This window comes from Melospiza georgiana, chromosome 7 (genome assembly GCF_028018845.1).
Source record: "Melospiza georgiana isolate bMelGeo1 chromosome 7, bMelGeo1.pri, whole genome shotgun sequence".
Taxonomy (NCBI): Eukaryota; Metazoa; Chordata; class Aves; order Passeriformes; family Passerellidae; genus Melospiza; species Melospiza georgiana.
Genome location: NC_080436.1, coordinates 13,784,016 through 13,802,570, shown reverse-complemented (window position 1 = coordinate 13,802,570; position 18,555 = coordinate 13,784,016). Strand labels below are relative to the sequence as shown.

The following is an 18,555-nucleotide window of genomic DNA, read 5'->3' as shown; positions in this document are numbered from 1 at the left end:
TTAGAAACATGATTCAGAAAGGCTCCCTGCTTTCTTATTTCCAAGCTGAAGGAACTGAGGATTGCAGCACAGTGATTATGCCAGTGTGAGCCTAGGGAAAACTGTCATTATGTGCTTTGAGGAAGAGTTTTTAATTGTTCCTCTGAAGCAGATGTTGTGGAAGCCTCATGAAGAGGCACACCAGATCTTTCCTGAACAGAATTTCTGACTTTTAAAAATACCTTTTTTACTGATACATGCATGGGTATTTACCTTTCTCTATGTAAGTAGACGGGTTTACATATAGTATGTATTTATATGCGTATATCTTGACCTTTTGCAGAAATGTTAAGTTTTTTAAGGAAGTACATTTCATAACTTGTTTGGATATTAGTTGTGCCTCTGGAACCAAAGCATTTAGGGTCAGCTGTGAGGCTCTTGACATTACTGTAACTTCTCCTTTGCTTACTTTTATACGCTTTACTGTATATTCATTTCCCTAAAAACAGGACTTTTCTCGCTTTCTTAAATAAAAAGGAAGAAAAGTAACATCAGTCACAGTAAACTTGTCAGCATCTAGGTAACATACATGACCTGAAGATCAGCTCTTGACTCGGGGACATTGTCTTAGTCAGTAGCCTACTGTGCTATTTTATGAGGAGAGTAGTTCATCAGTTGTCACTAATGATGAGGAAAAAGTGGCCTCTCTCTTTAAATATAAGTTAAAAGTGTCAAGATTCAGCAAGAATTAGAGACCCCTTGACCGCTCTTTTCCCCACCCATATATTAGCATTTTGCATTTCAGCATTGTCTGTGATGTTCAGTGCCAGTTTGGGGGTTTGTGCAGGTGTGTTGTTAAAAGCCAATTTAGCTGCTGCTGTGTGTTGCAGGGGTGTATGAATTGTGGCACTCTTGGCTATTCCTCTCTGTAAAGAGAATAAAACACACCCTTTGGGTTTATTTCTTTAATTAAGAGTAATTTTTATCTAAGGTAAATGCATATATGAATCTCAGCTTTGCAGAATGTCTTCCTTGGCTTGTGCCTGTTTTGGGGCAGTGGCTGTCACTGCTCACAGTGCCTGTGTGTGGCTGGAGCTGCAGCCAGTGCTGCTGTAGGCAACACAGGCCCCACAGTAAAGATTGGAAACTCTTCTGTGGAGAAGCTGTCCAGCCACTTGTCCAATGTCTTGCTCAAATTATGTCACTGAACTTTTTTTTTTTTTAAATGTCTCCGGTTCCAGTACTGTGCTTTTCTCAGTGAGGACCTTTGTGCTGCAGCTGGGACATCTGCCCTTTTGAATTCTTAATAAAGAATGGTCACGTCCATTTTCTAAAATGAAAACATGTTTTTGTTTTAACCTTTGGAATCTCAGAATTAATTTTATTTCATATTTAAAAATTTTGTGCTTCCAAACAATGACATGTTAGCTTAGAAGAAAAGTTATTTTCCCAAAGTAAGCATTAGTGGAGATAAGTTTCAAACAGGAGGATAACTTGAAGTTTATGTACAGGCATAAGCTTTCCTATGTGAAAAGCTGCAAAGTGTCTCTCTGATCCTGTGGATTTCATAGAATATGTAACTCCAGGAGCAGAATGGCATTCTGTTCACTTGAAATACCTGATGAGTTTGTATCTCTGACTTAGTGATGTTTGTGTTCTGTCTCCCTCCCTTCCCCATCTCTGATGGTATGAATCAGGAATACATATGTATGCATCTCCCAGAGGAATTGCACAATTGCCTGGGTCATCTAGGAGGTTTGTACTTCTCACAAAAGATTGAATCTACTGTTACAATAGTTTGACAGGAAGGGAGGTACTTTTATATCAAATGGTAACATCAGTCCATCTAAACAAGTGCTGCCTGTGTTTCTGTCAGTGTTCTAACTAATGATTCTGCTGCTTCTCCTTTTGCATTTCACCTGACCAGTATTTATGGGTTAGAGCAGGTGGTCACTAGAATACCTTCAGTATCATGGTTTTCTCTGCCAGATGGATCTGGCATGTCCTTTTGACAAAATATTAACATGATTATGAAGAACTGACTTCATACTTCTGTGTGCCTCTTGAACCTCTACAAAAACCCAAAAACCTAAAAATAGATGATGATACTTGTCTTCTGACAGGCATCTTTGGAAGCAGTGCAATCCAGGGAAAGCCCAGGTAAAGCATATGACTTCTTATGCTTAAGCACTGGCAGAAGACATGTTAGCATCCCTGTGTCCCAAGGGATGACTTAGAGCTAGTCTTGAGGATAAGGAGTGAGCAGGTTAGCTGCACAAAGAGACTCAGCAATGTTAGTGCACTGTGCTCAGTTTACCTCAGATTGGTGGTTAAAGGCTCACTTTTAATGATGATTCTAAATTTTAAAAACAGTGATTTGTGCTTTGGTGGGAACTGAATGGTTTGCAACTCAGCAAAGAACAGACAATGGCCTTTCCTGTCTGTTTTCCATTAGGCTTGGATAAAGGCCTTTGCTACCCACAGCCAGCGGCCAAACAATTTCTGTATATGCTCTATAGCTATTTTGAGGTTCTGTGCTGTCCTGCAGGAGTAGGGGGAAAGGTTTTTAAAGCTTCTTATCATGTCTGCCTCTCTGGTCAGCCTGCTTTTCCTCCAGTCCTGAATACAGGAACAAGTGGCCTAGGCAGAGATCAGGCACTGAAGCCAGTGAATGACTATGGGTAAATACAAAGATTAGATGCTGACTGAAATGAGACTCCTCAGATCAGCCCTTTGCACTGAAGTGGTTAAGTGGGCTGTGATTAAAAGAAATGAGCAATTATCCCAATTACAGATAAAAAGATATGGAATTACCACTTTAAAAGCACCTCCTGTGCTCTGGAGTGGTTCTGTTATTTACAAAGTGGTAGTTCATAATTATGCAGCAGAAGCAAGAGGGCACTCTCTGGGTATAGTGCAGCAGCCCTGTCTCTCCAAGGTGAAGCTGGTGCTGTGCTTTGTCCCCCAAGCATGGCTCCAAAGTTCAGGTCTTGCTCCAGTGAGCAGGATGGTGCCAAGCCAGGAGAAATTGTGGGAACCTTTCTGTCTCAAGCTTAGTGCAGGGTGTACCAGAGTTCACAGAGCTCTCGTGGCTTGGCCGTGACCACTGCTAGAAATGGCTTTTATGATCACCAGGTTTTAAATAATAAATAAAACAAAGAAGCAAACTGAAGCACTGGAGAACAGCCCTGGGTGGTGACATACTGTCACAATTGAAGCATGGCAATTCTGCCGGCTAGTAACTTATTACAAAACGTTTCTTTACCAGCTTCTTCTTACTCTGGGGCAAAGTGCCTGTGTGCCTGTGGGACTGAAAAGTTCTGGACATGCTGGGTCATGGGCGCTGGCGGGTCCTCTGTGTCCCTGCTTGCAGTGCAGTGCTGGGAGACGTGTCACACTCTTGCTCTCCCTGCTGCATCCCTCATTGTGCACAGGAATTTGGTTTCCAATGCTGTCAGTCAATTCAGTGCCACGCATAAGCCCTAAACGCCCCATGGGCTGTTTGTCAGAATGTTCCTATTAACAACTCAGTGCAAATAAAGTGTGAGGGGAAGGGAAGGTGGAGAAATAAATCTTATTTTAAATCTTTTGAGCTGGTTTTATTTTAAATGGAAAGTTGCATGCAGACCACCCCAAGCTATTGTGCTGTGGTCTGCGTCAGCTGCTTGACTGTGCAAGGAAGACTGGGCTAGAGGTTAAGAGCATCACACAGGGGAAGGGTGCACTGAATTCCTTTTGTGCTGGATCCAGGAAGTTTTAACTCAATATGGAGTTGAAATACATTGACACACATGGTAATCATTACAGGATGAGAACGGAATATTCAAATACAATAATTTGCTGCTCCCAATTTGGGAATTATATTGGTTTCTGAGTCTTGTAGAGGTAGTGACATGTTGTAGGGAGGTATAGAAAAAAGAAGGGCAGATGCTATTCTAGAGTGCTCTCAGGGCTAATTGCTGAACTTAGCACAGTACCTGTCGTCCAGACACAAGTCTCTGCCTACCTAGTGATGGGCTTCAGAAGAGTGGGTGGCTCTGCAATATGACAGTGCTGTTGTACTTGGTTTAAATAAGCTCTTCAAGCAAAGAACTGCAGAATTGTATACCAAGTGAGTGATGCAGAGAGAAAATGAAAACACTGCAATGCCTTTTGCTGTGGTCACACCACAGATGGAGGTAGGTAACAGCCTCCTGAACCAGCTTTTATTTAACTACCACAGGCATTGCTAGCAGAAGTCGTTTATGAGCAGCACTTGAATATAGACAGTACATATCCATGGAACCCCTTCCTTCCCAGTGAGGTCTTGCTGTTCTGTCCTCACATGTTTATATTCAATCAGTACAGCTTTGTATTCCAATCAATACAGGACTACAAGAGCTCTGAACGTATCCCCTGTAATTGGGTATGAGCATGGAAAATGGAGGATGCAGATGTAAAAGCCCTGTCTCAGGAAGATCTGAGGCTGAATGCTGGTGGCAAAGAAGCTTTGTGGCTTCTGTATCCCTTCCTTCTTAGAGCATTGCTGGGAAGCTGGCCTGTGTCTCAGGACAGTGCCACTCTCCATCTCCAGGGTGTCTCAGTCTTGCTCCTGTTCAGCCCTGCAGATTTGGTAACCAATCCATAGTTACCAAAGAACAACAGGGAATCAGATACAGGCCATATGTTAAAGAAGGAAAGAGTCTTGAGCAGTTGAGTAATGCACATTTTTTCCATCCAGCGTAACTGCTAATGGTAGCCTTTTATTACTGAAGTGGTCGAAGTGACTAGAATCTGGTTTGTTTATAGGCAGTACATGCATGGCTGTGTAGTCTAATGTGATCAAAAAAGGAAACTGATAATAAGGGAAAAATATACCTATGGAAGCAAGTCAGGTGATGTTTCTGTGTAATTCCGAGTAGCACTGCAGAGATTAACAGCCTGGCAGCCTTTTCATCTTAAACTTTATTTTTATAGGGGTTTATAACTTGGCATTGAAGTCAAGAGTGGGTGGAAACTTGGCAAATGTGGTTCAGCCCAGAAAGTGAATGTTATTTATATTTATTTCTCACCAAGTTTTCAAAAACACTTGGTTACTGTTTTTGTGTTCTAACAAGTAATAATTTGCTGGTTTCAGTGACTTATTCTCTGTGTGCTCCTTAAACTACAAATAGTTCAGAACTTTTTCAGCTCTTCTGAAACTTCTAGCGGAAGGACTCTTTTATTTTTAGGGTTGTCAGTGATGTAGTAGGATGCTCCAATTATTTCATTACACTGAGCAACAGCTTTATGCTACTTACACCTGCCAAGTAGCTATTGTACCTTTGGACTAATTGCACTTGGCTAGCAACAGTGTGTATTTAATGGCATTACTCAGGTGCAGGCTTAGTGCAGAGAGGCTGAGGAGGCGATGGTATGGCCATGTTGGCTCTGAATCGTCTGTGTTGCAGAACGTGGTCTGAGGCTGTGACAAAGCAGCCCCTCCTCACTGCCCTGCCCACACCTCTGTATTGATGATGGGTCCATCCCTGGAATTAGCACTACTCCTATTGCATATTTCACATTGATTTCGTGTCTGTTTCTGAATATAGAACTGGTACAGAACTCCTGGTGTAGAGCTTTCTGTGCCTCATTTCAGGGAGGCCTTCTGACATCATGAAGAGCAGCTTCTGAATAGGGATTTTCAGTATTTTCAGAAAGATGAAATATTGCATTGTGTATCTGAGAGCGTGTGAGTAACACAGCAAAGTGGTCGTTTGCTGACAATAATATTTGTGTATCACACATTCTGCATTGCCTTTCATAGTTGAAATACAAGTAAACACTTACTTAGAAATTGAATTGGGTTAAATATTAGGTTTTGTGAGAAAGTGGAATTCATAGCTTTCTTAGTAATTAATTTTTTTTTAATTTTTAAAAGCAATTATTTAATAGAGCACCAAAGATGTTACAGTATTTTCCTTTTAAAGAATGGGAAGAATGAGTTAAAATTTCTTACAAGGAAATTCTGGGTATTAATTCACCTAGTTGTAAAATTCAGTACTTGTGATGTTCCAGAGTGACAGTTCTAAAAATAGTAACTGTGTGTATGTATGTGTTCAGGGCATGACCCTCTCTGCCTTAGATTAACTCTGGGAGGAGAAAAGAGCTCTATTTCTATTTAGAAGAGAGCAAGTCATCAGTAAGCTATCATTCTGAGTATTAACTGTGTAAAGCTTTATATAGATTAGGTTTTTAAAAAGAGTTCAAAACCTCGTACAGTTGTTAATCATTACACAAGTTATAACAGTATTACGACCTTTCTGAAATAAATCCTGTCTTGTTACTTGCTGAGACCAATACAGGGATGAGATAGTGGTTTTCTATGATGACATGTTTTAACACTCATATATCAGATCAATATAATAATGCCTATTCAATTGCACATAGGGAGGCTTATGGAATCTGCAACCTACTGTAGAAGGACTTCTGATTGTTTAAAATTACCTAGGTAGGAATAATATTTATGCACTTGCTAAACTCCATTTCCTATTTCAAATGGTACTTTTAGAGAAAATTTTATTTTGTGATGTGTGTGTTTAGTTTTGCAGTTACCTGAAAAGGTACTGTGGTATTGCTGACATAGGATATTTAGCAGGGACAATGCACATCAGTATATAAAACTTGAGTATATGCATTTAGTGTGTACTGTTTTCATTTTTTTGTAATGTGATATCACTTAGAGATCACTGTTGTGTTACACATAGTTTTGTTTTTTTTTAATAGAGTGAACCACTTATTTCAAGTGGGCATTTGTGCACAGTGCTTTAAAAGTTTCTGGACAAACTCATGGCAATGAGGCTTTGGCTATAGGAACCATAGCTTCAAACTTTTCTCGTGTAAATTTCACTGCTTTGTACTATGCTTTCACACAACCAACATGAGTCTGCTGTGGTGCACCTGGGTGAGCTGATGGTACCAGAAAGTCTTATCCACACACAGTGCAAGGTAGAGTTTATGTGGAAAAGATAATAGTTACCAAGTTTGTAATGAGAAGCAGTGCCATGAGCCTGCACAGGGAATGGCCTTGTTTCCATTCAGTTTGTGTGAGTAGATACCAGTTTGAGTTTCTTTCCTTTACCTAGATTCCAGGAATTCTGAAATGCTGACCAGTTTTAAAGGTTAATCCATTTGCTGTGACAGATTCAAATGTTAGTAATGGTATAAATGGAAGTGTCCAAGCTTTTTTCTTTTAGGAAAGGAGGCTGGAGAGGATACCTGCTGTTGGTTTATAGGGAGTCTTCATGGGGCCGAATGAAGCCTGGGAAGTCCAAAAGAGTGTTAATTATTCTTGTTGCCTTTACTTTGTGTTTCTTTTGCTTATGTTTCTATGATACTTCTGTGCAATTGTAGACTTAAAAAGTAAAGCAGGTGCTGTTGTGTGCAGTCACCTGCAATATAATCCTTTGCCCTAAATGCAAACTGAAATGACAGCAAGCTAATTTTTCTCTTTTAACAGTGGAAAGAGTGGAAAGAGAAAACCTTTCAGACTATTGTGTTCTTGGTCAACGTCCCATGCACTTACCAAATATCAACCAGCTGGCAACTTTGGGAAAATCTAATGAACAGTCTCCTCATGGCCAAATTCACCACAGTACTCCAATCCGAAACCAAGTGCCAACGATGCAAACCATGATCAACCCTGGGCTCCTGTCTCCTCAGCTCAGTCCACAGCTGGTGAGGCAGCAGATAGCCATGGCCCATCTGATAAACCAGCAGATTGCTGTCAGCCGACTCTTGGCTCACCAGCACCCACAGGCTATCAACCAGCAGTTCTTGAATCATCCACCCATCCCTAGAGCTGTCAAACCAGAGCCATCAAATTCATCGGTGGAAGTCTCTCCAGATATTTACCAGCAAGTCAGAGATGAGCTGAAGAGAGCCAGTGTGTCTCAAGCTGTCTTTGCAAGAGTAGCATTCAACCGCACACAGGTACCAATTTCTGTTCTATAACCAAGAAGGGGCAAAGCTGTAGCTCTTGTGGGGCTGTGTGGTTGCTGCAAGTCAGGGCACGGGGCATGCCATAGAACAGGTCAAACCACTCTCAGTCTTTTCTGCACTCTCTGTCAGTTTTGAACAAAGCTGTTTCTTCCTGGAATAGCTGTTTGTTTGCGTTTGGCCACTCCTGTGCCAGTACTTGAGCTTTGTTCTCTAGCAGTCATTCTGCTCATGGGAGTTCTTCCCTGGGCTCCTCTCTGTGGTTATAAACTTCCACATTTGCCCCTGCCTGGTTGCCAGGAGGAGGTAATGAGAGACTGAGAGTCAGAGGTCATTTTGGGATTCCTTCTGATGCTTCTTCAGTTCCTTCCTGTGGTACAACTGATGCCACAACTAGTGCCAGAGGCTGCTCCCACAAGAAATGTGTAATGCAAGTGTGCTGGGAAAAGTGTCTGCCTTTTGTACATCTGACACGGGTTTTCTCACTCACCTAGTGAAATGCAGATGTTGAAATGATTGCATGGTAGTATCAGCTTAAGCCTGGCACATGGAGTACCCAAGGTGAATTTGTGTTCAGAAAGACAGGCCATGTATGTTTATCCTACAGGATACAGCATGTGATCTCTCAATTGTGATACTCTAGCAAGGCTTAAGAAATGGAAAGTGGCTTAATACTCAGTATTGGTACAAATTCCTTTTGTGCAGCTGGAATTGTTACTTGAGGTGAGATTCACCAGCAAGAGAAGAAAAGGGGGAGTATATATCTCTAGGAGGTCTGTCCCATGCCCTATACAATGCCTTCGTCTGTTCTCCTAGATTAATGATTTTCTTTGGCACTGCCATTTTGGAAATGCCATGTTATGAGGGAACTAATTAAAGTATGGAGCACATTTTATTACTTCCCTTCTTCCATTAAATTCATAAGATGGCTGCACTCAGAAAAAAACACTTGAGTTCTGGGATTAGCCTTGAGGATATCAAATGAAAACTACATAGGAATGCATGAGTATTTCCTCTTTAAAATGCTGCTTTTAATTTGGAAAAGCTTTTCATCCCTCTGGGATCATAGCCTGTTGTATATAAAGCCTGGTATAATCAAGGTGGATGGTATTGACAGAATGACATATTCTGAACTGGAGCGAGAGGTCGGCAATAACATTGCCAGTGAGGGTTTTGTCACTGTCAAGGAACATGAAGCTCTCCTTCAGCCACGCTGGGAGACCTGGACTGGTAATCCCCAAGTGTGCTGTTAAATCAGAGGCTTATTCCCCAACAAGTAAGATACTACCTGCTTCTTAGCCCTCCATGATAAGTAAATCAGTGTACATCCTGATTCCAGAACAGGCAAGTCTTACAGCATCCATAGAAGATTTGCAAATCTCACAAGTGTTTTGTTAGTCAACAGTGCCCTAATACAGAAGACCAGTGGTCTTACATACAGTGCATCATGTCCCCAGGAGCCATTCCTGCAGCAGAAGAGTGTAGATACACACTCAAGTTTCCATGTCCTCAGCTGTTAATTCCAGCTCAAATCAAGCTCCCCTCACATGAAGAACTGTTCAGGGTATTAAGAAGAGGGGCTCAGGCAGTCAGTATTGCACTGCATAATAGAAGGTGTGGGATATTCCCACACATCTCTGGTGGAGATGCAAACTCTGTAAAAGGCACTTAGAGTGGAAATTTAAGTCTACTCTCACCTCCTTGCATCCCCCGTGCTGCCTCTGAGGTACAGAGAGGTGTGTGTTTCTCTCTGGAAAGGTTTGGGTTTGTTGTATTTTACCGAAGTGCCAGCATTGGAAACTGGAGGTCTGTTGTTTCTCCTGATGGTACCAAATAATAGAAGCTGTGTGCCAGCCAGCTAATAATGGCATTAATCACTGCATTATGGGCCACTGCTTAATCTTTCTTCATGGTAGCTCTGTGGTGCACATTAGCCTGTAATTAAGTATAGCTTCATGAAATATGTACTGTGAGGCTTGTTTAATAGATAAACTATTCTCTAATTTATTTTAAAGTCCAATGACCTACATACTCAATGCTGAAAAGCCCCTTCTTACTAACATTATTTCTCCCCCGAGACCTTCCATCTGAGCAAATCTGTTAAATGAAGTAGAGGAAGCTTTGATCCAAACTAGGCTAAATCCATCGGAACAAGTGGCTGACACTTGTGTGTGTGTGGGAGGGAGAACGTGAGGAGAGTCAGAAGATGGAGAGATGAAATTGTATGGTTTGTGATACATCCAGATCTTCTCTTGAAGCTGGAAATACATACCTGAAGAGAGCAATATTTGCTTATACCTGTGGCCATGTTGTCTGCACACATGAAAACAAGCGCTTCAGGCTGTGTGACAAGTTCTGTACATTTCCTACATACACAGACTATAGAGGGTGAGGAGGTTTTAGTGCACAGAGGGAACTGATGTCTCTCCTTGGTCTCAAACAGTGCAGTGAAGTCAAAGGCTGTCAGTACAGTGCAGTTCTGGTCCAGTGCAGGCTGGAGTTCTCAAAAAGGCCTGCCTGGCTGAAGCCTGCATTGTCTTTACATGAGGATAACTTCTAGGTGATGGGTGGCCCCTGAAAGCATGCGTTGGCCAGTGGAGATACTCTGAAATGGGAGGCAGGACAAGGGGGCCTGATGGCCAAGGCTATGAACTTCTTCCTGGAGGAGAATACACACATGGAGTTTGGCCCATCTTCGGGGCAGAGTCCTTGTACCATCATGCAGTTTATTGTCTCCTAATATAGCATTCAGATTGCAACTAAAAGGTTGTAATAACCAGAAGTTGCTTATTGCGGGTTGTAATGTTTTGATAAATGGGTAGGTGATGTTGGTTACAGGGAAAAGTAGGACTGAGAGGACTGTTTTAAAGGAAATGCATGAAAATGCACCTTGTCCTTTGCTGGAAAGCTTTTCAGCATATCTGGAGCAGCTGAAGTGATCCCACTCTTGAAAATACAAACTGGAAGATAGGTAATTTGAATCCTATTCTGCATAAAGAAAATGAACATACTATTCTTGTCCTCGTTTGCTCGGCATTCCTCTTTGCTGCAGGCTCTTGGAGCTGTAGTCAGGACAGTTTGTTGGGCTCTTTGTAAAGAATCCAGACAATTTTAAATCACTTGATCAGTGAATTGCTGCTCTCCTTGGGAGTGCCCAGTGGACTGCAAAGCCTACAGACTGGAGGAGTGTTTCAGTTTGTATCTTTCTCTTTTTTCAAGCATCTTTTTTTTGCCAATGTTGTGATACAATAGCCAAAACTAGTAAAATGTTTGGGCAAGTGGCCAGTGCTTGTTTATCTGAACAGCCTCTGAAACAGAAATATTCTTGAATCTGAGCTTTTTAAATCAAGTTGTGGGGCCAGATACAAAGAGAGCTGGATAAAAACACCATCATGTCCAGGCTGCTTGTAACTTTCTTCCCAAAGAGCACTGCTCCCTCCTTCCTGCCCTGAGTAGCTCCATGTGGGAGTGTTGGCTTCCCAGCCTGCAGATGGGAAAGCAGCACACACCCAGCTCAGCTCCTGCCTGGGTAGCTGGTGCCAACCACTTTCTTTGGATGAAAGGAAGTAACAGCCTGAGGAGGAGGAAACTCCACCAGCTTCAGATGTCGTGAAGTTTATGATGAAATAAGCAGCACTGATCCTCCATGGTCAAGGGATTTGGTCACACCTTGGCTGCAGGTGTGGTTTGAGGCATAGGGGAACACAGGATTGATGCTGGGTGTTGCCCCAACTTCTGGTGGAACTGCAGGCAAGTCCAGGGTTCCACAATGAGGAAGAGGGAAATAGTTCTTATAGGTGCTATAAACCTTCTTATAGGTGCTCCAAACCCTCTTGTAGGTGAGCAGTGACACCTTTGTTGGCATACAAAGGTGTCACTGGTCACCTCTAAGAGGGTTTGGGGGCTCTGACAGCAGGAGTGTGGTTGCTAAGGAAGTAAGGCTGTGGGTTGTGACTCCTTGTTTTAATTCTGCTTTCTTTGGCAAAATTCCCCCAAACAGGAATGGGTTCAGAAAAGAGTCCTTTACAGGGCATTAAGACCAGAAATATGGTTTGTTGAAATAACTGACTCTTCCACCTCTATTTGCTTGTGAGCCAAATCCTGGGCAGAATTCCTTTTGCAAATAATTTTCCCTTTAACTCAAATGAGAGGAATACAGGGAGCTTTAATTCTCTGCCTGGTATCTAGTGAGACAGTCATGCTGCATTCATTGCTGTGGTGTCTGCCCTATTGTGCACAGACTTTCAATTAGCCAGGCTTCTGGTTTGGGTTTTTGGGGGGAGTTTTTGTTGGTTTTTACCCTCATAGAAAACTCTCTCTTATAGCATGAAACCCTTTCATGCTGCCTGCTTGTTTTATTCTTGGGTGTGATGCGGCACAAGCAGTGTTCTGTTGTACTTGTAGGAAGGAGGGCAGTCTGTAAGGGAAATGCTTACTTTAATAAATTGCAGATTTTTGGTACATGGGATATTTGTTCCAACAGTGGGTTTTGCACTGCCCAAAATTTCAGTTTCAATTAACTTAATTGTATTCAATAGGCTGAATGAAAAGATCTTAAGTAGCATGTGAGTCAGGCTTTCAGAATGAGTGCTTGTAGGAGGTGGCTGCTGCCTGCTCAGCTGATGCACAGGAGTCCTGAGCCTTGGAAGCAAAGGCACAGATCTACAGTGTGCACAAGCTGTGTGTCTTTGCTCATTTCCCAGCTTATTTCAGGATAAAGGTCTGACATGCATGTCATATAAATGGTGGCACTTTGTGACTGCAAGTGGTTGGTCTTTCTCTGCCTCCTTTTCCTCATGCATCCACATTGAGATCCGCATGCATATCCTGTCTTCCCTCATAAAAACAGATACCATAATAAAAAAGAGGCTTTATTAAACTAATGCAATAAAGACGTTTTCTTTGAGGATTTAAACACTTCATTTTTAATAATAAAAATCAAATTGTCATTGTTGCACCCTGTATAAGTTTTATTCAAATCAGCCTCTAAATGCTTTGTGCCTAAGCAGCTCTCTCCTGAGATGTATGCATTTTAGCATTAGTTAAATGAGTTTAAGAGCAAGGCTCATACTCTGGCTGTAGGCACTGAATCTGGAGATCAGAAGATTTCTTCTAAATGAAGGATTGATGAAGTGTACTGTGTGATTGACTATTGGTCTGCCATTCATGTAGAGTTAGTCTCAGTCAGAGTCCTTCAAGTTCTGAAGAAGAGCTGGTCAGGGAACAGGATACAAAAACACTTTTTTCCTGATGGAAATGATGACAGAATGGATACGAAGGTGCTTGGTTTGGCTAACCACTCAAATTTTTCCACTGATTATCTAAAGCAATTTTGTTCAGCAAAATTGGACTGGACACATTGCCAGGATAAGCATTTCTGATAGACTTCCAGCATTTCTGCTTCATATCCTAGTTGGAATTAGAAAGAGATGCAAGGGAATGGAAACAAAGCAGTGAGCGTTTGAAAAGGAGCGTGAGTCCTAAGAAGCCTACAGGTACTTCATATAGAGGCTCTTGGTGAGTGCTGTATACTTAGAGGCAAAGAGAAGTATTTCAGAATTGTTGAATGTATCTTGTTCAGCCCAGAATACAATACTGAAGGTGAGACCTGGAGTAAATGCAGAGAGGCAGAGAGATGTCATGGTAAAATCCTGCCTTGAAATGAGAAAAACACAGCAGATGGAAATGCTTTATTCCTTGAAGGGTTGTGAGAAGTCAGTGCTTCTGCTGCAGAGCTCCTGGACTGGCCTGCTGCCTCCAGATTGCAACTGCAAGTAGCAGACAGCTGTAAATATAAATGGCCATTTTAACCTGGCAAAATAAGTTTGTTGGTACAATTATGATGTAGTTTGGTAGAAACGTGTAGCTAACCAGTGTTTCCCTGGGTGCTGCCTTCCGTGCTGGAAACAGGCCTTGTGTGCTGAGAGGGGACAGGTTGACATCACTGACCTCTAAGATTGAAATATAATAAATCTCTATGTTTTCTGATCCTGCTGAGGGTCACATCTATCCCTGATGGAAAGCAGAATAGTTTTTCTATTGAGACTTGTCAGTATAAGTGCAGGGCTTAAAAATACTTGGAACTTTAAGCACTGCAGAAGCAATATTTTTCTGGTATTTCAGCATTTTTTCTGTTGCTCTTGGCCATAGCTGAAGTATGGAGAGGCACAAATAGACTGAAAGTCTGAAAAAGTTTTTATGCTTTTTCAGTCTTTCATATATATAATTTCCTTATACAGAACATATAAACTGAGGTTTAGCACATTAGTTGGGTTTATTTAAATTTTTGCCTTGGCCAGTGTTTTGATTGTCCAAAGCCTGTTCTGAACCTCTTTAACATTAGTGCCTGGTTTTGTAGTCAGATGGCTTAGGTCAGTAAGAGGGGGAGAGCATGACTTCCATCCATGTCGTGGAACGTGATGTGTGTGAGGCCCTGTCCAGTGCTTGGGAGTCTCCTGCTGCCCCATGGCCCTGGACATCGAGGACACGAGTGCCTGGGCTGCCCTCCAGCAGCACGGCCTCGCCCCCAGCCAGATTGCTTTTCAAAAGTTCCATTGCAAAATTGTCATGCCTTTGGTCACTGGTAGTGCAGTCTGCTGTCCCACTGAGCTCTCACTGCCACCCTTTCCAGGCCTGAGCAGGAGCCCTTTGGGAGGAGGGCACAGAGGCTTTGCTCACCTTCTGTGTGCTTTGGTCAAGCCTGTTTGCCTCAGAGGCTGGTCAGTTTGGTCCCCTGGGTGTTGGAGTCACATGGAATAACTTGCTCTACATTGCACTGCATGGTCTCTCAGAAACTGCTTAAAAAAAGATTAGGTGCCAGTGAGGTTTGGGTTGTTTGTCCTGGAAATGCTGTAGTTAATAAAAATAAAAGAAATTCACAAATGGGGTTTCATAGAAAAATGCAAAGCAGACTCCTGTGACAGTGACTTTGCTTGCCTGAGGGGACTGCGTTTCAGCTAGTTTGAAAAAACATGGTCAAAATTACTCCTGCCTTAAATAGATTCAGTGACTTTTTGTTTTGATTGGATATGTGCTTTTTTCTCCACCACAGGTATTATTTTCTTAAAGTCAATTATGGATCCAGTGTGTAATTTTAAAAATAGTCTAAGTTCCAAGGGTAAACCAGGCTGTGCAGAGCCCTTGTCTTAGGGCGATCACACCCCTCGTTTGCAAGCACAGCCTGTGTGAACATTAAACTTCATCAGTTGCCTCTTCAGCAGCCGGTTTAAAAATGATGCAGAGGAGTGGAAAAGCAAAGATATTATCGAGCTACATGTCCTAAAATGTATCCTGGGAGCTATGTTCTATGTAGAAGATCTGTTTAGCTATTTAAAGTTATACTGACACTTTCTAGTCCCTGAAGATGATCTTTTAGGTTTGCAGAATTGGTTACTCTGCAAACTGCCAATTTTTTTATTTTTTAATACATGAGATGTAAGTAAGTCGGAATGAGCTAATTTAGCCAATGGAATTTTATAAGAAATCTATGAATGCTGTGGGTTTCCCTCCCTCACCCCCTCCAGTAGAAACATAATTTGGAGAAATGAAAACAGTCTCTGGCTGGCTTTAGGGCTTTCTCAAAAATAGAAACAGTAGGGTTTGTCTGGCTGGGCCAGTTTCCTCACCACACACCTGGTGTATATCACTTTAAAAAATACATTATGCCTCATTAAATTACAATTAAATGAAATCATGATCATTTGTTTTTCTGGAAGGAAGATGTTTTGCATATTGAAAGCCTAATTTGTTGCAGGTGACAAAAAGGCTGAACAGATTATTTAATATCACTTTATTTTTTATAATGTTGCTCGCTGGTTAGTTTGCGTATACTTCAGTAGCTCAGAATTATATTATTGTCAACGCTATTGCTCTCAAGGCACTTTATTTTATTATCCTCCCCTATCACTCAGCTATCTGCTGCTGCTGTTTACCGCTGTTGTTGTTTATCTTCACTTGCAGGAGGACACGAGATTTGTCCCTCATGAGTCAGTTTTCTTATTAGCTCTCCTGCTGTGTACATGGTTCCTAAGCTGCCAAAGCACTTAGAGGAGCTGCAGAAAAACCCTCTTGGCAGCCAGATTTCCTACCTGTGGGGCTGGAGCATGGCACAGGGAGCAGGGCTCGCCCCTGCCAGTGTATGCTGGGGAAGCAGCGAGTCCCTCCTGGAGCAGGTGCCTGCCTTAGGAGGAGAGGCTCCCAGCCTGCTGATGGAACAGGCGTGCTGCAAAATGCTGCTGTGTCCCTCTAGCAGCTCAGGCTGAGATCCTCGTGGGAGCAGCAGCGCAGGCACCAAATCTACAGCGTGAAAAGGTGTTTGTGGTGATAAATCAGAGCCTGCAAGCACAAGGGTTGGTGTCTCACTGAGATACATCTTAGTGCCATGAGCAAGCCACTTGTACCTGTGAGCCTCTGATTTACATACAGAGTCAATGACTGCATGGAAAAGTAATTGCTGGCATGCTTTCACGTATGTTTCTGCTCTCCATTTTTGAAATTGGACCATAAATTTAGTGAGGCTAAAACGGGAGGGAGAAAAAAAACTGTTTCAGAGTCAGCTCCAGTAGCTTTCAGGTCCCTTTCTTTCATACTAAACTCATCAATTTTTGAAGTTGAGGTTTTCTTCTAAAAATAAGTTTTACATACATTTCCTTTCAAAGACATAGGGAATTAGAAATTTAAAGAATTAATGGAACCAATACTCCTTTTATTTACTTCATTTAAAGAATTTTTCACTGACTTTAGGGGAAATTTTAATAAGGGCTTGCATTGGTCTTGGAATCACGCAGGTTGTCGCTTCAAGCTCTTGCGTGTACTTTTTTTGTTAACCTCCCCCAGTCTATGAGCCTTTAAACTTTAGAAAGCTTTTCAAAATGTCCTTGGCTTCTCTCAGAGGTGGTAAACCCTGAAGAAGAAGCCAGGTGTGAGCATGCAGTGGTGCTGAGGTCGCACAAAATACCAAAGGACAGCCCCAGCTCTGCTGGTTCCCAGAGAGCAGACCTTTTTCACCAGCCAGCTTCTCTCTCACATCCCACTTCTGAGTGGTGCTAACCATGCTTCCATTCCCAGCTCCAGTCCTTCTGGTGCCCACACTGATCATTGCAGAAAAACGTAATTGGGAGTGTCTCAGCTTGATTATGTAGATGAGAAGCTGAAAAGATGGAGCCTACCTTCAGGTTGTGTGTGGAACTTGCTTAGAGCACTTGTGGTATAAACTCTGCTGAAGTAGAGGTTTCACATGTGTATTTTAGTATAGGTGTTGAATAGCAGATAAATGCAGGTACAGGAATGTCATACATTTGTCAGTTGGTTTTGTCAGGAAGACTGGTAAATAAGGTCAGTTTATACTAAAAATGTTGTTGTTTGGTTAATTGGCCAACTGTAGTGACAGTGCTTTTAGCCAGGCTTTCTGAAGGAGGCTGTCTGATATGGAAGAAAATAAATGAAAACTAAATACTACAGGGCTTGGGGTATGTGACTGCTTTCTAGTAACATTTTTCTGACAAGAAAGGAGTAAGCCTTGCCTGTCCTTGGACCCTTGCCTGGGTCCTGGCTGTGAAGTAACTGCAAACACTCATGTCAGCAGCCACAGTGGGGCCGTGTTGGGGCCTGCAGGTCCCTGTGCTGCTGAAGTGCTCCTCTCCCAGAGGACCCCTCCAAGGGGAGCCCTCCAGCTCCCACTGGGATTTCACAGGGCTTCTGTGGCCAGCCTTCCTGGGAGCAGCGGTGCAGCCTGCGGGTGACAGGGGAGCAGGAGCAGTGTCACATGGCTCAGGGAAGCAGATTGGCAGAATAGCCTTTTGGAATAATGAGCCAATTGCATGTTAACAGTAAGATATCATTTTGATATGTTACCTTAAGATGTAAGTAGCCTTGATGGACAGAAATGCTCCCTCTCTCCTTCCTTGCACCCCAGTACATTAAAACAGGAATAGTTCAGAAATTTGTTGTTCTTGCTGTTTGGAATGAAGTCCTAATTGTGAAGTGGGGATATGAGGGGGTGCCTGGGGGAAGCTGGTGGCACACGCTGTGTCCTTGGTAGTTTATGTGGCCCTGGTCCAAACTTGTGTGCTGTGCCTTTAACTTTTAGATAATCCATGGAACCATTGAGTGTGAGTGCATGCTCTTACACATAAATTTAATCCCATCATTAGATGTAAGCCTCTTTTAATGGCATTTTCATCTCTCCAATTCTTTTATTTTTTTACTCTTTAATTTTTAGAAATACTGTGTAATCGCTTTTGTAAAACCTAGATTAATATGGTGTTCATTCACAGTTGCAATGTGAAGCCTGTGGTATTTTAAAATGAGGCATGAAAGAATGGGTTAAATCCCTGAAACCAGATTCAAAGGTTTTATTATTGCTTCATTTTTCTCCTTTCAGAAATGACTGTCCAAACTGAAATGAGCGGACTGTAACATCAAAACCCAGCCAAACATTTTTCTTTATAAACCTCCTGCACTGTTTAAATGTCGAAACTAAATTTACCAACCTTGGCAGATTTGTCAAAAATGAACAGGATTGCCAAGCGTTCCCAGCTTCAAGTAAAAAGAGAAAAAGAGAGAGAGATCTAACAGCTCCTAAAATATTCGCAGCAAGCACCTGGTGATAACTGCAATTTC

General features: G+C 42.2%; 1 protein-coding gene across 1 annotated transcript in view; it reads left to right on the top strand.

The window, feature by feature from the left end:
• SATB2 (SATB homeobox 2) overlaps positions 1-18,555 on the top strand; it is a 128,632-nt gene that overhangs the window by 67,705 nt on the left and 42,372 nt on the right. Inside the window, exon 7 of the mRNA XM_058028384.1 lies at positions 7,457-7,929. Within this exon, the coding sequence (XP_057884367.1) occupies positions 7,457-7,929 (473 nt within the window). The remainder of the gene's footprint in view (positions 1-7,456; positions 7,930-18,555) is intronic.